The sequence below is a fragment of the Pteropus vampyrus genome, unplaced genomic scaffold (assembly GCF_000151845.1).
Source record: "Pteropus vampyrus isolate Shadow unplaced genomic scaffold, Pvam_2.0 Scaffold2, whole genome shotgun sequence".
Taxonomy (NCBI): domain Eukaryota; kingdom Metazoa; phylum Chordata; class Mammalia; order Chiroptera; family Pteropodidae; genus Pteropus; species Pteropus vampyrus.
The window spans coordinates 15,871,075-15,894,908 of NW_011888783.1; the positions used below are offsets into that span (position 1 = coordinate 15,871,075).

The 23,834-nt window shown below is 32.5% G+C and overlaps 1 protein-coding gene across 1 annotated transcript in view; it reads left to right on the forward strand.

Moving 5' to 3' along the window:
- Window positions 1–23,834, forward strand: part of CIR1 (corepressor interacting with RBPJ, 1) — a 31,538-nt gene that overhangs the window by 3,703 nt on the left and 4,001 nt on the right. The window contains exons 2-8 of the mRNA XM_011357342.2: window positions 632–726; window positions 3,038–3,111; window positions 3,683–3,693; window positions 3,782–3,846; window positions 4,223–4,271; window positions 5,110–5,227; window positions 23,207–23,313. Of these exons, the coding sequence (XP_011355644.2) occupies window positions 632–726; window positions 3,038–3,111; window positions 3,683–3,693; window positions 3,782–3,846; window positions 4,223–4,271; window positions 5,110–5,227; window positions 23,207–23,313 (519 nt within the window). The remainder of the gene's footprint in view (window positions 1–631; window positions 727–3,037; window positions 3,112–3,682; window positions 3,694–3,781; window positions 3,847–4,222; window positions 4,272–5,109; window positions 5,228–23,206; window positions 23,314–23,834) is intronic.

Genomic DNA, 23,834 nt, shown 5'->3' on the forward strand with positions numbered 1-23,834 from the left:
TAAAGGAAGTAAGAAGGCATTGATACCTTTTAAACCTAGAAGTAACATGATTCATGATTAAATATCCTTGCATAAGTTGTGTGGGCTTTTTGCCTTCACCACTTTTGTGATTTTGAGAATTTCACATAGGGACACATTCAGCCTGTGGTGTGGGTGCCCTTGAGAGATCTGATGCATCTGTCTCTTATGTGCTTCCTCTCGTGTGTCTTCTCTTTTTTCTACGACTATCTTTCCTCTTTTCCTCTTCTTTGTCTTCTCTTTCTCCTCTCTTGGGGTGTCAGTGACTCCCATTGGCATCTGTAGGCATTGCTTAACCCTACTGGTTGTGCCCTCTGTGTTTTCAAGTTTCTATGTGTTCCATGTAGAGAGATGGTCGTTCTCCTCTCTGAAATAACACAAGGACTGTGTGCAAGAAGCTGTTGTACCACAGGTGCTCAGAGCGGTTCTCAAGTTTGACATTTTGGCTTGAAAGTTTAGCTGTTTTGAATAGTTGGACTTAAGGACTTATATGTGATGATGTCATTATGACCAAAATAGATTGTTGTAAACTATATACAATAGCATTTTATATTTTATTATAAAAGAAAAGCAAACTTCTTGTTTAATTTAAGTTTTTACATCACTATTTTAGGTATGGATGGCAGAACAGAAAATATCATATGATAAGAAGAAACAAGAAGAATTAATGCAACAATATCTTAAAGAACAAGAATCATATGATAATAGGTAAGAAATTCCACTATGCTGGTGATTTTAAAGTAATCAATTGCATGAGAATGATCCCTTACTGAATTACATATTAAATTAGCTTTTTTGAATTGAATGTCTCTTTGACAGGATTCTATTCCCTGTGAACTATCTTTACTCTCCTATTTGTAGATGGCTACTTTTTCGAATCTTACCCATAGTTCACATAAAATAGAGATTGATATAACTCTATATACAGTTTACGAGTAAGTCCCAATTTAGACAGAGCTTAGAAGAACAATAAAATGTACACTCAAACTACTGAAACCTCTCACAAAAATATTTCGTTAAAATACCCTGAAATGAAAAGATGCACAGGACAGCTTCAAGAAGTAAAGCAAAGTGTCTCTACTTCACCTGCATATGATTGTTCTGTTAATGATAAGATCCCAACTAGAGTTCTTCATTGGTTTGTTCCAGCAAAGTACCTGTCCTTTAACTATTGTCATTTATTTTATTTTTTAATTACAGTTGACATTTGATATTTTATATTAGTTTCAGGTGTACAGTGTAGTAGTTAGACATTTATATAATTTATGAAATGGTCACCTCACCTGGCACAATATATAGATATTACAGTATTATTGACTATATTCCCTATGCTGTACTTTACATCCCCATGACTATTTTGTAACTACCAATTTGTACTTCTTAATCTCTTTATGTTTTTTACCCAGCCCCCCAACCCCTCTCCCATCTGGCAACCATTAGTTTGTTCTCTGTATCTATGAGTCTGTTTCTGTTTTGTTTGTGTACTTTATTCTTTAGCTTTCACATATAAGTGAAATCATACAGTATTTGTTTTTCTCTGTCTTACTTATCTCACTCAGCATAATAACCTCTGAGTCTATCCATGTTGTCACAAATGGTAAGATTTCATCCTTTTTTATGGCCAAGTAATAACTCATTGTATATATGTACCACGTCTTCTTTATCCAATTATCTGTTGATGCTTCTGTTGTCATTTTATATGTGTATTTGCAAGTCTAACTCTGAGCTGGTTTCTCTTGTTTAATCAAGTAAATAGTTGTGCTTTAGTTACATAGATCATATCCTCACTTCCACTCAGTCCTGGTTTTCATCAAAATATGGAACTTAAGCAAAGTAATACTAAACCATTACTACTAAGTACTCTCTTTAAAATATAGACTATTGAGAGCAAAATTAAAGAAATAAAACTTTTAGTTCAGCTAAGTATTTTTCTCACTAATTTTTTTAATCTGGTTAACCTTTATTGAGTACCTACTTTATGCAAGACAACAAAGGGTATAGGGGTCTATAAAAGTGTGATATGTAGTTTCTCTCTGCCCTCAAGAAAATCTAGTAAGTGATATATGTGTGTACACACACACACACACACACACACACACACACATACTCACATGCTACTATAGAATGCTAACATAGGACAGAATAATTCCATTTGGGATAATAAAGTAAGACTTCATGAAAAGAGGTGACATTTAAGCTGAACTAAAAAGAATAATAAAGATATAGATTAGTGGCACTAAACTGAGATACATTATTCCCACCCCACCCCGCCACCCCCAGGGAACATGTGGCAATGTTTGGACATGTTTTTGATTGTCACAATATAGGGGTTGAGTACTACCAGCATCTAGAGGGTAGAGACTAGGGATGCTGAAAAACAGCCTACAATGCACAAGACAGCCCCAGACAATAAAGAGTGATCTAATCCAAAATATTAATAGCACCACTGTTGAGAAATGCTGATTTACATGTAGTAAAAGCTTATTAAAGATCAGCACGTTGGGAAAAGTAGAGAGGGTGTTCAGGAAACAAATAGTTGAGTTAGACCAATGAAGAGTTAGTGGAGGTGGAAAAATAGGTTTGCAACAGATCACAGTGTCTTTATTCTTTATCTTAAAGAAAGAGTTACTTATTTCCCTTTGTAATTAATAAATATTTGAAGCTATGCAAATATCTTATTTCCCCTGGAACTTTTCCCCAATAATTTTGGCATTCATTGGTAGATCTTACTTGCATCAGTTATTACTGTGGTATTCTAATGATGATTTTCTATTTCTCTTTCTCTCTACATTTTTTAATTTGAATTTCTCTGGAAAGAAGAATTTTCCCTTTCCATCACTTAGTTATTTGTTTAATCATTTATTTCTATCAGTATGGATTCACTGATATTTCAGATGTAATCTAATGATTAAAGTTTTGGAACTTTTATCTCTAACAAAAATATTTTATCTTAATTTCTTTAGAGTTTTTATTAACATTCTATTAATAAATTATTAACATTATGTCTTATTTTATTTAGATTGCTTATGGGAGATGAACGTGTAAAGAATGGCCTTAATTTCATGTATGAAGCCCCACCAGGAGCTAAAAAAGGTACTCACCTCATTCTTTTTTTTAAGTCTTTGGTATGTGGTATGTTTGCAAGTAAAGTTTGAGAACTTTTATGACACACATTTTTTTTAAGTTGCTCCTCATCTTTTAAAATTGCTATTATTCTGTAAGGATGATTTTTTTAAATATTGAAGTCAATACAGTAGAATAAATATTAAAATTACATGTCTACTCTATTAATATTTCATGACTTGTCCTTTGGAGAAGAAAAAAAATCTCAGCATCAGCAGAGGTGCATTTATTCTTTTATAATGTATGCATATATTTTTGTCTTTCTTACTGAATATACATGTAAGTAGCATAATATTAACTGTCAGTGAAAAATGTAAAAGTTTAAAAATTAGATATTTATATATATTAAATACTCTTATTTAATATTGTATTTTATTCCTCAGTGATTTTAATTTTATCTTGTGAAAGAAGAAAAAAAGTCAAACCAATAAATTCTTACAGATTATAATTAAATACCATATCATAGTGTATGATAAACTTGTTGTAAGTTTTTAACTTGGTCTGCATTTTTTTCCCCTCATATTTTTGATATGCAATCAAGAAAACAAAGAGGTAAAGTACTATTTTCTGTGTTTGAATTTACTTGCAATGGATTATAATTTTATGGAAAGTTGAAAGACTTTTTAATGAATGTTTTTAGAAAGAAGAAGCAGAAGGAGAGACTGAATACAAATTTGAATGGCAGAAAGGAGCACCACGAGAAAAGTAAGAACTGATTTACTTTTTGGATAAAATATATATCATTAAATTGATCTGATATTCCATCTTTCATTGCCTTTTCATTCGCTGGAGAAGGCATCTGATGTGAAAAAATATTTTCACTGATTTGTCTTATGCAACGAATTTGCTTGATCATAGTCTCTAGTTTTATTTATTTTTTTAAAATTACAAATTATCAGGCTGAACACTTAATAACTAAGTAGTGTTTGGAAATATGAAATAGGTTTTATAGTTCTATTCATTTATTGCACTAATACATTTTGTAATGTACTTAGAACTATAAAACTTTTTCAGAATAACTTCTGCTTAATTTATTAAATTATTCTTAATATCATGTTTGTACATTTTCTCTACTTAATAGATATGCCAAAGATGACATGAATATCAGAGATCAGCCCTTTGGTATTCAGGCAAGTGATATTTATTTTACTCTGTAAGAATAATTTTTATTTAAATACTTCTTTATATTGTTGTCCAAAAGATATTTAAACTGAAAAAGGGCTCTGTGGTTTCTACTTGTATCAGATAATAGAAGGACTAGGGGAGAATACATTGAATGTAATAGACTGATAAAAGATAGAAATCGAAGTTTTGTAGTAAAGGTTATAATGATAATGTCTCTGCAGTTTTGAAAGAATTTGGAGAATTAGCTCAAGATCAGGAAATGATATAAAATATTTGTTTAGAACCAGGACAAAGCATCACCAGTGGGCTAAATCATTATTATAAATAACAGTTTTTGAAACATTGCCATGCTTACTCATTTACATATTGTCTGTGGCTGCTTTCCTGCTACATGGGCAGATTGGAGTAGATGCAACAGAGACCTCTGGCCCATAAAGCCTAAAATATTCACCGTCTGGCCCTTTACAATAAGTTCACCAAACTCTGGTTCAGGAAATTGAAACTTTAAATGTTAACTTATTAAAATGAGGGAAATCTAAGGTTAAGCCATGACATAATTCTTTTTTGGTATTTTACCATTTCTTTTTGGATAATATTGTTTTATGACCACCAAGTAAGAGTTAAAAATAAATAGGATTTAGCTTAGCTTTTAGGCAGAATTTATAGTAAAAGATTTTAGTATTTCTATTAAATTATCAAATATAGTTATGGCATCTCTTCTCTGAAGATCTTTTAAACAAAAACTAGAGTAATTTAACTTAAACTCTACCAAGGTATAGAGAATTGAACATTGTTTAGATTCTTAGTATTTTAATAACCAAAATAATGTTCACTATTTCCCAGGTTCGAAATGTGAGGTGCATTAAGTGTCACAAATGGGGTCATGTCAACACAGATCGAGAATGTCCTTTGTTTGGTCTTTCTGGAATCAATGCAAGCTCAGTTCCCACTGATGGCTCAGGTAGGCACTAGACATGATTTGTTTGTTTTAGATTTTATATCAAGAACAAATAGGAAAGATAAAATAACATTTTTCTTTAATCTCTCTGAGTATTTTATTTTGGTTTGGTTTGGATTGAGTTGGGTTTTTTGGACTAAGGCACATTCCAAAAATACAATGATCAATGGGAAATTCTGATCATATTTTGAATTTAAAACATTGTATATTAATATTAAATTTAATGTTTCTAGCCAAGGACTCATGAACTTGATTTTACAAGTAAAAGATATATTAAACATAGTTTATTGTTAGTAACCTAAAAATTGAAGGGAGAAATGGTTATTTCTCTTGTTTATATCCTCCTGAGTTATAAAGTAGGCTGGACTAGAAGCCTTAGCAGTTACCTCTTTTTAGTTCAGAGATAAAATCAAAACTGATTTTAAAGGATGTTAACTATGTTAAAATTGATTTTTACTTGAAAATTATTTACCTTCCTGCATATTATTGTCCACTTAACAAAAACTGGTCTAATTTGGTTTGTATCATTTGGATTCTTTTTATAAAAAGATATTGAAACTTAATGTAGTACATTAAGACAGCCGCACTTATCCCACCATAACTCATAATAAATTATCGTAGAAATAACCTGCTTAACCCTATAATCTTAAGCAAGTCATTTCACTTTTGTGAGCTTCAACTCTCCATTTTAAAATAAGGATGACAGTATAACATGAGATTTTCTGCATTTTATAAGCAGCTATAAAACTTTTTTTCTTTTATTTTTAACCTTTTTAAAGAAATCTTTTCTAAAACCCAGTATATCGAACATATAAAGGCAGAGCTGCTCTATTGAATCAAATGCTTTGGGTGTGAAGCCCCATCCGCAGCTCATCTAGACCTCTAATGCACCTCTTTAGATTCCCTCTGGCTTCCGCTGCCACCGCTGAGCCCAGGATTCACCCTCAATCAGCATATGACCTTTAGCTTCTTTTCTATAGCTAGAGATTCTGCTTCTTTCCAGCAAGCCAAATGCAGGCTATAGGATTCAAGATGTCAGTTCTAGTGGTTGGAGTTTAGGAATTTGATTCCTTATCATGGTGACACTGTTTCTTTAATGGTGTTAATGGAAGTCAGAATGGGTAGAGGAAGTACATAGATAGAATATTACAATTGAGTTTTTAACAATCCTTATTGCTCTAAAAAAGGTTAAGAAGCCATATTTTAAGGGAAAACTATTTGCTCAGTAGTAAGAAAATAGTGATACAGACTTGGTCTGACAATCTCTGACAAATGAACATCCCACTGATGCCACAATGCAGATATCTTCAAACCCACATATTAATTAGCTCTTTCCTTCCTTGTCTCCACCCAGTTGGTGAAAGAAGGGAGAGAGATCCCAAAAGAAACAAAGCCCCTCAAAAAATGAGGGTGGAGTAGGTCATATATGAAGTACCCATTGGCTCAAATATTTCTGACCATTAATTTTGGTAGTTACAGGGATCTGTTGTTATGTATCCGAAAGATACATTCTGTTTTCTGGAAGTGGTTACATCTTTCTTTTCTTTCACTACAACCTTGCGCCCTTATGTCATGACTCCTGTGTTGGATAGGGGCGAGCAGTGGTAGTAGTAGCTGTCTTTGTTCTTTGGCCTCATCTCAACTTTGATTCTACTTCTTAGAGAATGACTAGGATAGACTCCATATTTAGCCATTTATTTAGTAATCGATTAGACCTACTATCTTTTGAGTCTATATTAGAAAGTCTACTAACAACCACCAAAAGAAATTGTGCTATTTAGTTACCTATCTTTAAGAATATCGAAAATAGTGAATTCAAATATCGAAGTTGGTTATTGGCTCTTCTCCAGTCCTCCATTTATATTCATTAAGCTTATAATAACTGTCATTCATTTTATGCAGTCAAAATTTTTGGACCCCACTTCTGGTGGGATTTAACTGTAGTACTATTTTTCAATCAAATGAACTTTTTCAAAATAAAGTGAAGTAGTAAAATGCTCAAGTTTTTGACTTCTGTCAAGTTTTAACATATTTGGAACCGCCATGCTTGAGAAGTCTACAAATTAGTGACTCTTTCTCTTTAAATAAATTGAGCAGTGAGTGGTAGAGGGTGAAAAGAATTACCTTTATTAAAATACTATAGTTAATATCCCTAATATATTAAATGTTCTTTCAAGTCAATATGAAAAAGATGAACATACAAATCAAAGGAGCAAAGGACATACATATAGGTGTTTGCATAAGAAGTAATTCAAAAGACCATTAAAACAATGACATTTCAACAATAACCCCCTCCAAAAAGGAAAGCTAAAGTAATATATTATCTTTTTGCCTATCAAATTTTGTAAAGATTTAAAAGAACCGTACATTGAGTGTTAGAGCAAGTATGGTAAATGAACATTTTAATCCACTGTTGATATATTAGAGTAGCCTTTCTGAAGAGTCATTTTACATAGTATATATCAAAAGCCTTAAAAACATGCATATCCTTTTACCTAGAAATTCAGCTTCCAGGAATTTATAATAAGGAAGTGATAAGGTAGACGCTCAAAGGTTTATAGTGGTGAAAGATTAGAAACAACTCTAAATGTCCATCATTAAGGGGTTGGTAAAATAAACTCAGTTATTCAGCAATCATTTATGGAACACTTACTCTGTGACAGGCATTTTTCTAGGCTCTAGGAACACAATATTGAGACAGAAAAGGTCTTTAATTGCATTAATTGGGAATGATACTAAACTAATAAATAAGAAAATATTAGATATTTATAAATTCTACGCTGAAAATTAAATCAGATACTAAGTTAAACAGGGAATAACTTTTAAGTGTTGAGGAAGGGCCCCTCTGAGGAACTGATGTTACACTGAGAGCTCTAAATGACAGGAAAGACTGAGCCATGCAAGATCTGAGAGAAGAGCACATGGCATCTTAGGCAGAGGGAATAGCCTTCTACACTGAGGGAACCATAAATTCAGAGAGGTAGTGTACTTAGTGGCCAAGAGCATAGACTGTGGAGCTGTGGAGCTAGTAGATTCTTTATTTGGAACCTCTGTTCTGCTTATTTAATAGCCATGTTACTTTAAAGCAAGCCATGTTACTTTAAAGCAAGCTGCTTAACTGCTCTGTGGGGTATAAGAGAACAAATACTGGTAATATACATGCTATTTTTAATTTCTTAAATCCTATATCTTATCAAAGCACTGAATTCTGTGATAAAATTATGGTAAAAATATATCAGTAACTTTCACCATCTATGATACCATATAAGATGATGAAAGTTACTGATCTATTTCTGATGCATTGTCAAGGTTGAGAACTGTTAGCTTTAGCTGTATGTAATTAAGAACAATTGAAGATTCGGGAAACAGTACCTTTTTTTGTTTGTTTAAATTAAGTTTTACTAATATTATAGTCATGAATTAATTTATCCCAAGGGCATAATCATGGATATGTCCAAAGGTGTTGTTGGAAAGTATTGTGTCTAATAGTAAGAGAGAGAGAGAGACCTTGATTCTCAAAAAGGATATTTAAATGAATAATTATTGGATATTAGCAATGGAATACTATACTATACTATGCAGCCACTAAAAATGATATGAAGATTGCTTAATGATATGGATGTTCTTTATAACATTTGGCCAAATGAAAAAAAGCTGATTATAAAACAAAGTAAGTTATATTATGGGTTCCATTTGTTTTTCTTTTAGGTAAACATATAGACAGATACTTTTAGGAAAATCCCTGGAAGGAGATAGACCAAAATATTAGCAGTGGTTATACATTTATAATTTCTAAGCAAATATTATTTTAGAAGAATTTAAAATTATACATAGAAATAAATTATTTAAAATTGTATTGTTCAGTTAATACCTTTAAAGTTTGACCTGAATTTAGCAGTACCACTTAACTAACACTAATAGAAACTCTTAAAAGTTTTCTCAAAAAAAAAAAAAAATCAAAACTACTATATCAACTTAGAAGGCAAATAATAATGATGTTGTATTCTGAATTTGAATGCAATGAAAAACAAACTGGCCAATTTCCTAATCCACTTGCTGATTCAAGCTAAAAAAAAAAAATCTTTTCATTTAAAAAAAAATCACCTATTGAATAATGTCTCACCAGTGAATAGAGATTATTTTTGCAATAAAGCAATTTCAGTGGATGTGGTTATCATGGGATAATCACACCCCTGGGGTACAGCCTTGTGCCTGTAATCTCCCAGGAGTGTAATTATTTCATGATAACCACACCCCCTGGTGTTGCATTATTTCTATTATGAAATTCTTAGTTTAGTATATAAAGTAACTTACTTTGATCACTGGAAACTGCAAGGTGCTGTTAGAATGTTCCAGCTGTGAGGTTTACAGAGACCAACTATAAGATTTACTTCTCCTTTACAAAGTTAAATTAGGCAATCAAAATGCTTCTTTTGGCTAAGCTGGTTTAGAATATCTTTTCTACTGATAAGATCATCTTAACTTCATAAGTTTACATCCATGCTAGATACATCAAAATTATACATAAAACTTGCAAGCTTCAATGGTGACTGAATTTTTATGAAATTTTTTTTGTAAGTACATGGCCTGCCCTTCTGCCTTTTATCTATACTCTATGGCCCTTATTCTTATCATTGACTCTTACCATTTGTCACTTACTCATGTTTTTAATGTATTTTGAAATTAAATATCATTTTTTAATCTACAGTGGGGGTTTCAACAAAGCAAGTGGGGCTTTTGTTTTTTTGGCTTTCTTAATAGATTTAATAGTTATGTGTATGTGTGTGCCTTCTACTTAATATTTGTTTGTTTTGTTTCAATCTTGTGTGTTTTCTTAATAGAATTTATTTTTTAGAGCAGTTCTGGTTCACAGAAATATTGAGAGAAAAGTACAGAGATTTCCCATATGTCCCTGCTCCCATAAATGCATAGCCTCCCTCATTATCAACAACCCCTATGAGAGTGATACCTTTGTTACAATTGATGAACTTACACTGACATACTATTATCACCTAAAGTTGTAGTCTACCTAAGGTCTCACTCTTAGTGATGTACATTTTATGAGTTTGAACAAATGTATAATAACATGTATCCACCATTATAGTATCATACAGAGTAAGTTTCATTGCCCTAAAATTCCTCTATGCTCCACCTGTTTATCTCTCCCTCTCCTCTAATCCCTGAGATAATTGATCTTTTTACCTTTTCCTAAAGATCATGTAGTTGGACTCTTATAGTATATAGCCTTTCAGATTGGCTTCTTTCACTTAGTAATATGCATTTATGTTTCCTCCATGTTTTCTCATGGCTTTATGGCTCATTTCTTCTCAGTGCTGAATAGTATTCCATTGTCTGGATGTACCACTGTTTTTTAATTCATTCACCTACCGAAGGGCATTTTGGTTGCTTCCTAGTTTTGGTAATTATGAATAAAGGTGCTATAAGCATGCATATGCAGGTTTTCTTGTGGTCATAAGTTTTCAACTTTTTAGGGTAAATATTAAGGAATGTGATTACTGGATCGTGTGGAAAGACTATGTTTAGTTTTATAAGAAACTGCCAAACTCTCTTCCAAAATAGCTATACCATTTTGCATTCCCACCAGCAATGAATGAGAGTTCTTACTGCTCCATATCTTCATCAACGTTTGGCACTGTAACTGCTATGACTTTTGGCTATTCTAATAGGTGTGTAGTGGTATTTCATTTTATTTTGTATTTCCCTGATGACATACAATGGAGCACATTTTTTCATATGTTTATTTTTCATCTGTACATCTTCGTGAGTTGTCTGTTAAGGCCTTGGGACCATTTTTTTAAATTGGGTTGTTTGTTTTCTTATTCAGTTTTAAGAGTTCTTTGTATATTTTGGATAATAGTCCTTTATCACCTAGGTCTTCTGCAAATGTTTTCCCCCAGTACATGGTTTGTCTTTTTATTTTGAAATATTTTTTATTTTCTTGAGCAAGTGTTTTTTTTAAACAGCTTTATTGAGTTATAATTTACATACCATACAGTTCACTCATTTAAAGTGTACAATTTAATGGCTTCGAATTCAATGGTTTCAAATGTGTATAGTCACAGAATTGTACATCCATCAGCACAGTCAGTTTTAGAACATTTTCATTACCCCAAAAGGAAACTCCACATACCATCCAGTCCCCAGGCTTCCTCAGCCCTAGGCAACCAGTATTCTTCTTCTTATTTTTTTTTAGATTGCCTATTTGGGACATTTCGTATAAATGGAATCATACAATATGTAGCAAAGAAAGTGATTTTAATATCTCTTTGCTTTAAAATTTTACACTTTAACACAATTAAAATTGCCTTGCTCTCCCCCACCCAAAATAGGTACCTTCCAATGTCCTCTCCCCATGGAATGTGTCTGGACATATCACTCTCCTTGCACATTGATGTACAACAATATGCACAGAATATTTATTGTTAAGCAGGGAAGCTCACTCAAGCTGCCCAGAATTTTTATTAGGGCTTAATTACAGAGGCATGGTTAATAGAATCATTGGCCATATGGTTGAATTTAATCTCTAGCCCCTCTCCTTTCTCCAGAGGTCAGGTTGATAGTGTGTGGTTCAGAGACCCAACTCTCTAATCACATGGTTCGTCTTTCTGGTGTGGCCAGCCCCACTATGAGTCACCTCATTAACAAACTATCAGGTCCCATCACAAATAACAAAGATACTCCTGTCTCCCAGGAAATTTAGAGAATTTGGAAGCTCACTCCCAGGAACCAGGGACAGATGCCAGCCAAATTTTTTATTACACAGCAGTCGTATTTTCATTTTCACTTAGTTCAAAATATTTTTTTAATTTCTCTTCAGACTTCTTTGACTCATATGTTATTTAGAAGTGTGTTGTTTGATCTCCAAATATTTCAGGATTTTCTGGCCATCTTTCTGTTATTGATTTCTAGTTTAATTCCATTTTGGTCTGAGAGTGTTCTTATGATTTCTATTCTTTTACATTGTTAAAGTGTAATATATGGCCCAGAACGTGGTCCATCTTGGTGAATGTTCCATATGAGCTTGAGAAGAATGTATATTCTGCTGTTATTGGATGAAGTAGTCTATAAATGTCAATTAGATCAGTTGATAGATGATGCTGTTCAGTTCAGCTGTATCCTATTGATTTTCTGCCTGCTAGATATATCTATTTCTGTTAGTGTGGCATTGAAGTCTTGGCTATAATAGTGAATTTGCCTAGTTCTAAAAATTTCTATAGTTTTTGCTTTACATATTTTTGATGCTCTGTTGTTATGTGCGTATACATATGAGATTATTATATCTTTTTGGAGAACGAAGCTCTTTTCATTATGTAATTGTCTCTGTTTACCTAGATAAAATTTTCTTGGTTTGAAATTTTGTCTAAAATTAATACAGCTATTCTAGCTTTATTTGATTATTGTTAGCATAGTATATCTTTCTCCATCCATTACTTTTAATCTATCAGTTTCTTTATATTTGAAGTGTGTTTCTTGTAGAAAACTTGTACTTAGGTCTTGTTTTTTAATCTGTTAATGTAATTGGATTAAGATTGACCATATTTACAGTTATTTTTTATTTATTGCCCTCGTTCTTTTTTATGTTTTTTTTTTTTTTTGTCGTTCACTCTTCTGCTTTCTCTGATTTTAATTGAGCATTTGATTCCATTTTCTTTCCTCACTTGGCATATCAGTTATACTTATTTTTTTTTAATATAGTGGTTGTCCTAGAATTTACAATATGTATTTATAACTAATCTACTTTCAGATAACCTCTATCACTTCACAAGTAGTGCCAGTACCTTATAACAGTAAACGATTTTCTATTATATCACTTAATTCTTTCCTCCTGTCCTTATAACATTGCCGTCAAACATTTCATTTTATCCATAAGCTATAATCATCTAGTATATTCTGACTATTATAATTTTGAACAAGATGTTAGCTGTTAGATCACTTAAGAATAAGGAAAATAAACTATTTTATCTTTCACTTATTCCTTCTCAAATGTTCTTCCTTCCTTTATGTAGATCCAAGTTTCTGACCTATGTCATTTTCTTTCAAGATTTTTTTCTTCAGCTAAGACAGTATAAGAGGTCATTTATTGTACACGTTACATTCAGCTACAATTGAGAACAGAACTAGTCCAGAGCGTCACAGGTCCAGAGCAAAGGACCATAAGGAACTGTTGTTTTTGTACAAGCAAGGCAGGTCTCTCAAAAGGCGGTCGCAATGATCAGATGGTGATGGATGTTCTAGATCCATTGAGAAGTTCAGGACAGCAGGCATGCAGTCCAACAATTTGTATCAGTGTCCCTGGCCTCTGGCTTTCCTTATTTCTGCTATGGCTTCCATGGGTGCACAAGCCAGTAAGTTTACTTGGACCTCTACCTCATCTTTCTTCTTTTGTGCTTCAGCCTGCATATTTCGCCTCTTCCTCCACTTGGCTTTCATAGCGTGGAGGTTTTTAAGAAAATGGTGCTGAGGCCAAGATATCAATATTTCTTATAAGACAGGTTTACTTGTGACAGATCGTTCAGTTTTTTGTTTGCCTGAGAAAGTATTTCTCCTTCACTTTTGAAGGATAATTTCACTGGATACAAAATTCCATGTTGGTGGGTTTTTTCTTTCAAGATTTTAATGTTTTATCCCACCCTCCTCTTGCCCACATGGTTTAAGAGAAGTCTGATGTAATTCTCATCTTCGTTCCTTTCTAGGTAAGGGTTCCCCCCCAACCACCCTGCCGGGATCTTTCAAGATTTTCTTGTCATCTGTGACTTTCTGTAGTTTAAATATGGAATCTCTTGGTGTACATTTTTTTGTATTTTCCTGCTTGGTATTCTCTGAGATTCCTGGACCTGTCATTTGATGTCTATCATTAGTCTTGAGAAATCTCAGCCATCATTATTTCAAATATTTCTTCTGTTCTTTTCTCTCTCCTTCTGGTATTCTTGTTGTACATATCTTACATCTTTTATAACTGTCCCACAGTTCTTGTATATTTTGGGGGTTTGTTTTGTTTTTCTTTCTCTTTGCTTTTCAGTTTGAGCAGTTTCTGTTGACATATCTTAAAGCTCACTGATTCCTTCCTCAGCTATGTCCAGTCTCCTGATGAGCTCATCAAAGGCATTCTTCATTTCAATTAATGTTTTATATTTCTAATATTTCCTTTAGATCCTTTCTTACAGTTTCCACCTCTCTGCTTACATTAGCCATCTGTTCTTGCATGTCGTCCACTTTTTCCATTAAAGAACTTAGCATATTAATCTTAGTTAAATTCCCAGTATGATAATTCAAGAATCTCCATCATAACTGAGCCAGATTCTGCTGCTTGCTTTGTCTCTCCAGATCATGGTTTTGACATACTTGCTAAATTTTTTGTTGAAAGCCAGACATGATGTCTCAGGTAGATGCAACTGAGGTAAATATGCCTTTAATGTGAGGTTTTATGTTTATTAGGTTTGGAGTTAGGTTGGGCTTACTGTTCGTTGTAGCTGTAGGTGTCAGAGGCTAAAATTTCCTCAGAAGTCCTTGTTTTTGTCTCTCCTGTTATCCTTGGATTTCCTTAGAGACTCCTTTACTAGAATTGGAGCCTTCCTTCAATTGTAATCCCTTGTTATTTGACAGGAGCCCTTTTGGTATAGTGGTAAGATATGAGGGAAAGGGAAGCTTTCTATAATTCTGTGACAAGGTCTCACTCTTTTAGTGAACCTGTGCCCCTAGGCTGTAGCCTTTACAAGTGCTCCTCAGCATTTTTCCCTACTTTTCAGCTTTTTTCACCCATGTAGGTTAGGCTCTAGTAAAATAACTTCCCTTAAGGGTAAGGATGTGTTCAGGACAACAAAATGTTCTGTGCATATTTTAAAATGGTTCCTTTCCCCTTCCCACCATTGAAAGGGAAGTACAGGGGATTGGTCTTTGATGTTCATAGTAAGAACCTGGTGGAGCTTCTGGAAGTAAAACTCAACAAAAGTATGAGACGGTCCCATTAAGGTTGAGCCCCCAGGAGTTTTTAATTTCTCAAACTAGTTCTTGCTCAGTCAGTCTCCAACAAAGTAATCGTTCCAGTTACTGGCTCCATAGATGACTTTTTGGTCTTGCTCAACTGTGATTCCCTGTTGCCATTTGCCCTGTGACCTCAGTTCTGTGATAGATCTAAGATTTGTTGGTTTTCAGTTTTTTCAGCTTTTTTTCTTATCATGAGAATAGAATGACTTTCAAGATCTCTATATATTGGACCAAAACCCAGAAGTTATAAAAGCATCTTAAGAGTGAATAAACATTGAGTCCAAACTTGTTAATATTAGTAGTAATTATTTGACTCTGGTTTTCTAGGCGTAAGTTGCCATATATTTAAAGTTACTTTGCTGTTTTTTAACTTAGCTATAATTTTTTAAATGTTTGGAACTGACTCGATATAGTAATATGCAAATTTCATATTTTTAATAAAATAAATTTCAAATTCCAAATGATGTCACCAGATAGATACTCTTGACATGTACAGAATTCGTTTTTCTTCATAATGCCTCAGTATGAGATCCAGCAACACCGTAAATGGCTAAAATGACGATAGGTACTTAATATTTCACATGTCTGTATTCAGTCTTATTTACTTCATAGCTTTTAGTGTGTTTAAACAATATGAAAATGAACAAATAGCTAAAATTGAGGGAAGTGTTATTTTACACTTGTTGCAAAGATTTGTTTGTATATCAACGTTTTTTTACTTGCCTGATTTTCCCTAACTCTTGACTTAATTTTTCTTAAAGAATTTTACACTGATAAAGGTATTCTATGACAGAACTCCCACATGCTGTTCCATCTTTTCCTCAGCCTTTCATGTTGAAGGCATTTTTGTTGTTTGAGAACATGTTTGGGAAATTTAACAAAATAATCTATCATAAGCTTTGCTAAAAAGACACCCTGAGAACATGCTGGAGAGACTTCCTGTGGAAAAAAATGACAAACTTAGTTGGTCTTCTGGCAAATACCCCTGAATCTGTTATGGATTTCCGTTCTGCAGCCCCTTGATAAAGTTGAATCCTATCAGCATAGCTACTAGAAAGCTCTATATTTGATGGCAGAATTTTTCAAAAATCCTTCAACGTACTTCACTGCAGAAAAAATATTTGTGTTACCAGAATCTCATTAAAGCTAAACTCCTAAAATAAGCAGATATTAAAACTAGTAAATAAAAGATTGACTTCACAATAAAGAAGTGAAGTTAAGCACCATTTCTCTCTTTTGTAATACGTAGCAGTTGATCAGTCAGGAACCAACTTTTTTTTTTTAATGCATGAAAGAAGCTAATTAGCTGAAAAGAAATATTGACCTATTAAGGAGATTACTCAGTAAACTTATCAAGTCATAGTGCTTCAAAGGTCAAAATGATGCTCTTGATTAGTACTTAAAATTTTGGTTATTTTAAGTGATTATCAATGGTTAAGTCATTATGAACTATTTATAAACACTATTATAATGCAGTGATTAAATTTGTTGTTAGAGTGACTGTGCGTTGAAATTCCATTGACATTAACAAATTAATTACAGTCCTGTCCTATATATGAAGTTAGTGGAGGCGACACCTCTCATAATCTCCAAGGGGCATTATGATTTTCAGATAATAGTCATAACTCTCTTTTACATAACTTCTTATTAACATAGTTCCATCCACTGAAGGTCTGCCAGCTTCAAATAAAGGAAATTAACTAGTGATTACTTGGGAAAAGGAGAATAAATGAAATGTAGTCCTAGTAAATACTAACCCTTCTACTCATATCATACTAACTCTCTTAGAATGCCCTACTTTTTACCTTTTCCTGAATCCTATGAGAATTTGAAAATCAAACTCAGTTTCTATTTCTTTCCTGGCAAGTATAAGCTTTTCTGAAATAGGGACTCTATCTTATTTATCTTTGTATCGTCAATGCCTTGCACAATCTGCATATTTAGTAAATAATAGTTTAGTGAGTGACTGAATGTAAAGGCTTTGCTAACTATTCTAAACAACACTGTTTATCATCTTTTCTGACTATGTCTATAACACAAATTTACAATTTATATTTTTCCTGTTCTTTCATATGAGCTAATTTTCCCAAAAAGATTATGAGCTCGAAGGTCAAAACCAAATTCTCTATTCTTTATCTCTCAAGTACCTAATAAGATAAAAATATTAAGTCCTCTATAATACATACTGATTTTTAAGATCGCGTTCTGTGTTGTATACTAGGGACAGATAAATTAAAATTGCCTACGCAAGGCTGTCTGCATAGTTAGATGTATAATATAGAAATGTAGTGAAGGTCTATAGTAACATAGTCATTCAGTAATTACTGTTGACTGATTAAAAATATCATGTGTAACTTTTATTTTTGTAAGTAAAACACGCAGGTCATAAATGTAGAGTTTGAGTTTGACAAATGTATGCACCCATGTGACCAATGTCTCTGATGCAGATAAAACATTTCAGTTACCCTAGAAAATATCCTCTGTCCATTCCTAGTTGGCCTCCTGCATGCACAACCAGTATTCTAATTTCAAATTCCATATATTTTACCTATTCATGAACTTCATATAAATGAAATCATACAGTATGTATTCTTTTGTGTCTGACTTCTTTAACTGTTTTAATGTTTTTGAGGTTTAGTGATGCATAACTTTTCAAAAGCATTTATACTCTCATAGCTTTTTTAAAACATAGTGCTAATTTCTAATACTTCATGTTTATCACAACACAATAATTTTTTTAATATATTGGGGTGACATTGGTTAATAACATTACATAAGTTTCACATTACAGTTGTTTACATTATCTGTATATTGCATGGTGTGCTCACCATCCAAAGTCTAGTCTCCCTCCATCATCATATAACAAATGATTTTCTTAATCCTCTAGGACTGTGAATTCGCTTTATTATAGCTAGATGTATCATCACTAAAGTATTTGTGTATAAATTAAGTTGAAAATGTACATTTAAAGACATAGTCAAATATAAGTCATATATTTTTAACGGTCTTGATTCTGTAAAGCAAGGTTGTTTTTAATAAACAGTGTTTTCTCCTAGCATACAGTAAAGGCAGTTTCATCTTTCCTTGCTTTTGTGTATTTTTCAGACATATAAACTAAAATGAAATGTTTAATTTTTCTTTTACACTGTATGTTTTAATAGAGATCAAATTAGCTGTCTTCAGTATGAACTTGGGATCAGGGCAATAAGAAACCCTATTGTTTCCAGCCTCCACTAAGATGAACTGGCAGTGTGTCAGGAAAATTCCCAGTATGGAGCAGTTTTATTACAATTCAGTACAATTGGTTCTTGCATAACTTTTAGAAAATCATACATAAAACATTCTCATCTATATAAATAAAAATCACCCACACACTTTATTAATAGCTTTGTTCACTTTTTCCCTAGGACTTGTGCTTCATGTTCCTACTGTGCCCCCTTTTTAAGTCTTTTTTTAAGATAACTTTCTATAAGCTTTCTTAAAAGCAAAAATAATATTAGGAATCAAATGTAAGCGTAAGGTAATTATTGATAATTACCACCAGACACAGACTTTCTCGATCATGTGCTAGCGCTACTGTCTCTAAGTGTCTTTTTTACATTTAGTAATAGGAAGTAGCTTCTTCACTAGATGAAATCAATTTAACTTTAGGAAAGAAGGTTGCATTTCCATGGAAATAAGAATCATAATATATTTTATTTGTGATAATGTCCGGGGGTTATTTTAAAGCACAAATTTTTAAGGTTATACCACTGTTACTATGACTACAATAAATACATACTGAAAGCAGGAACATACCAGTTTGAAATCTCAGTCTTTTTCCTTAGTCTAGTTCATTAGCCAGAAATTTGTTTGTTTTCAGGTGTCATTTCCTGAATTCAAACTTTGGAAGACCTTCCATATATTCCCCCAAAGTATGTGGTATAAAATATCAAAATGATTTAATTATAAGCCTCTAGGTCTAACTACAAGAAATACAAGTGTTAGAAGAACATTTTAAATGACATAACTGTTCAGAACAGGACAAATGACCCAGTTTCTTCAACAAATGAATAGTAATAAAGGAATAGAGGGGGAAAAGTGGCTAAATTTCTTAAATTAAAAGAGATGTAAGATATGTGTCAATTATACATCAGTAAAAAGAAAAGATATGTGAACTGAATGCTATGTATGGACTTCAGATTCTAATCTAAACAAGCCAACTATAAAAAGAAGCTTTTGAGACAATTGGGGAAATCTGAATATTGACTATATACTAGATGGTATTTTAAAACTGTCAATATCGATAGGTGTAATAAAGGTGTTAGGGTTTTATTTTTAAGAAATAGTTCTTTTTGTTTGGTTTATATAGCTGAGATTTTATTTAAAATACTCTTTTGAAAAAGAAACAATTGGAGGTAATAGATAAAATAAGAATGGCACAATATAGATAATTGTTGAAACTGTGATTGAATACATAGGGTTCATTATGTTTTTCACTCTAGGTTGGAAATTCTTCATAGTACAAAGCTAATAAAATAAACACACAATGAGAAAGGAAAAAATTGATCACCACTATAAATTAATATTTTAAATTTGGGGAAGGAGGAAAAGGTGTTTCTAATACAGCTTTACCTAACCTATAACTCAGTGCCTTCTCTTCTCCCACTGAATACCAGAAAATTGTAGAAGGTAATTCTTCATTTGAAAGGAATGATGAACTTTGAATAGAAGATACATCTGTCCTTAGGAAGAGCAGATGGACCTAGTACTAGCCATGAAACAAAAAAAAAGTGTCTTTGCCTTCAGCATTGGTCTTCCTCCTGGGCCATTTGTGGGATTCACCTGGTACAACTATCCTCTAATTGTGAAGTCAGTGATAGGCCTAATGGGCAGGACTTTTGGCTTCCCTTATTATTCTCTGTTAAAATACCTATTTTACTACAGAACATTTACCTTCCAGTGCTTTTGCTTGGTTCTGTAAAAATGAATGCTCTCAATGAATAGATTAAACCCTTTGCAAACATAATTTTGTACAACATAATTCATCTTCTGGGGAATTTTTTTTTCCCCTGAGACACTGACTTCATGGTAGTTTCTAGAAAGAGATAGCCTGGATCTAATCAGAACAAAGAACTGGATACCATAATCATGATGAGTACTTTGATGCTTACCCATATCACAACAAAGAAAGTTTCCAAATTAATGAATGCTGAAAATAGTTTCTTTAGTGGACCCGTTTTTGTAAGTTGGGACATTGGTTTTCATGCTATGGAAGCTTAGCCCAGCCTGGCTGAAAGAATCTAGAAAAAAGCCCTCACAAATCCACATTTTAAAACAAGTGCCCTTTTTCTGAATTATCTAAAACTATTCTGCCATAGCAAATTTAAGAGCAAACCAAACATTTCTGAGCCTCAACTCCAGCTATAAAGTATTAAGACACTATACATAAAATTAGTAATTTTGCATTCGAACACATTTATAGAATCTCTTTTTCAGCATACCTATAATCTATTATATCGACTAAATTTTGAGTTCTGAGAGAGCTGAAATCATTTCCACCAATTTAACTCTACATTGATACCATTACAGTAACATGAAAATATAGATATTTCTCTAAATAGATCTTACTTAAAGCTGACTTATCACATCTTCCAAACCCATAAGTTTAGATGATAGAAGAGGTTTAAGTACAAAAATAAATGAATAAGTTTGGATTTTGAAAAATGTTACTACCAGGAATATTTTTTAATTATAAAGGAGTATATCATAAAAGAACCATAAAAATTTTACAGCTACTGGCAAAACTAATTATTTATTGAGTACTATTTATCAGGTACTTCACTAAACACTGTCTTAAAATGTGAAGTGTATGCTAAGCATATGTACTACACAGAGTTCAGTTGAGGTTTTGGAGAAATATAAATGCTAGAAGAGTAATGTTTCATAATCTGTACAATCTGTCAGACTGGGGAAAGAGAGATCATTTTCTTGAAGTAGTTGAAAGTACTGTAATGAAAATGTAAATTAAAGCATGTTTTCTAAAACATCTTATTAAAAACACCCATCTTTTGATGAAAAATGATGAAATTAGTAACCTTTCATCATAATGCCCAAGCTCTTCGGCCCTTTACTGGAGTGGTTTCTATCCTAATTCTTAGCATGTTTGCTTTCTGAATCCATTTGACATCTAAAACAGTTGTTGATTAGGAAATGCAGATTTGAAACTTCAGAAAACACATTTTCTACTTTATAAAATTATGTTTCTACACATAAAATTTGAGAAGCCACCAAAGTGAACATTTTCTAATTAATTTAATGTTATTAGCTGTATTAGCACTTTTATGTTATTTAGAGGCAACCAGTGTTAATATTTAAAATTCAACTTTAAGATTTTATTAATAGAGCATCCAAATTGAATAATTAAAAGGTTATTGAATACTTCATAGGAATTAAATATCTTGTATTAAAAATAATTTAAAATCCTACATTTTCTTAAAATATTAATGAAATGAGATGCTGCTTTATGATGTTTTTGTTTTGTTTTCAACCAAGTAAGGCTTTTTTCTCAGTAAATTAAAGTATCACATTATTAATAACTTCCCATGCTCCAATAATAGGCAACTTTTTTTCTATTATCTCCCTAATACCTAGAGCCAACTTTCAGTTTTTCTTGGTAGTATGAATAGAGTGGTAAAGCCCATAGAGTCCAGTGAAAGATACTAAATAACTGACACCTGAATTTTTCTCACCAAACTTTTTCCTAAGGATGCTACTGACAAGTCAATTGATTTGAATTTTATTGCCTTTTGTTTTCCATGTAACATGTAGGTGAACATGCATTAAGTGGTAAAAGACCAATAAAGCAGTGAAAAGAAAAAAAAAATAGATGAAGTATTTAATCAATAAACTGGAAAATCATTTTCTGAATGATCATGTTTCTCTATCCCCTACCTCCCTTATGAATTTTTTGTTTGCAGGAATTGTCTTATTCTTCTGTATATTCCAGATACATCGCCTAGTGTAGTTCAGTTAAGCCAGTGTAGAAAATTTAGGCCAGAAACTTTAAATAGCTTCCAGGAAGTGTTGTCATTATTTGCTGCCTGCAGGGAAAACAGAATGAAACTGGAATATATGAAAGAAAGAGTCTCTCCTACCTTACATAAACCTAGGAATGTCTGAGGGAAGGTCACAGACAGTTAAAATTTTTGTACTTTAATTATATCTACCTTTAGTCCATATTATTTATCTTTAGAGTGTGTATGTGTGTGTATGTACACATACATACATAGTGACCAAAAATAAGCTTGCGTTTCAGTCTGGGATTTTGCAAAAGTGGAAACAGCAGCTTGTGAAAATATAACACATACACACACCTATAGCCAGCCTAAAATTGCTTATTACCAACTCCACACTAATAACTAGAAATTTCACCCTGTGGAGTTATATATCTATGTGATTAACTGAAGTACTTAAAGTAATTATACCCATAGCACACGTGTGTATGTGTTTTATTGAAAATTAGCAACCACGTGGCAATGTATTTAGTATTGGTATTTGATAAATAAGGGTAAGGAATTTTGAATTGGAAACTAGAGTAATAAATTGCTCTTGCACCTTTAAAAGTATCTATTTTAAATTGAATTCTTACTAAGAGAATAACTATTAAAAGTTTAATTGCAGTTTTTTATCATTTTACTTTGATTTTATACTAAAAACTGCCAAGCAGGTAACATCTAAATGTATCTTTTTCAATATGAGAAAGTTACATAAGAAGAGAATCCCCTAGCACGTAAAGAAAAATGCAATTATTTTCTATTCTGAATCTCCAGACTGCTGTTTTAGAAAATCATATCTGATTATTTGCTCAGCAGAAGATTATTGAGTTGATTTAGCTGTGATTTTACTTAACAAAGCTTCAACTGCATTCCTACTGTGGAGTCCGAAAAAGGTAGAGAGATATAAATGATACATTCAAACTGTGATTTTTGTGAACAGGGCCATCGATGCACCCCTCGGAGCTAATAGCGGAGATGAGAAACAGTGGGTTTGCACTGAAACGAAATGTACTGGGGAGAAACTTGACCGCAAATGATCCATCACAGGTAATGATCTTTTTATCAGTAAGCTGAAAATGTCTATAAATCTAAATATGATTGCTTGTGAATTGCTATTTAATGTTTTCCAATATGCATATATCCATAGGAAAGCAAGATAGATCAAAAAAAATACCTAAAATGTATTTTGATTTTGCTTCTTTATTATTTTAGTGTAAATGAGAAATTGTTTTTAAACCTGCATTTTAATAAATAAAACAGCTCCTCTGGGTATATGTGGTTGAAATATCTAACTGAACTGGTGATAGGTTGATATTTTTTCCTTCCTGCAAACTTACCCCTAAAGTGACATCAAATAGAACCAATGAGAAGAGTATGAAAGAAAACTCCTAAAAAGTATAGAAAATATTTTAAACATTAATTTATTTAACTATACATAGATCTAGAAAATAGTCAAGTTTAAAGGACTGTAGATATCCTATTGCAAACCATTTATTTGTTTTATTTAAGGAGGAAACTAGAGCCCAGAGAGGTAAAATGATTTCCTGAATTTCAAGACAGAACTGAGT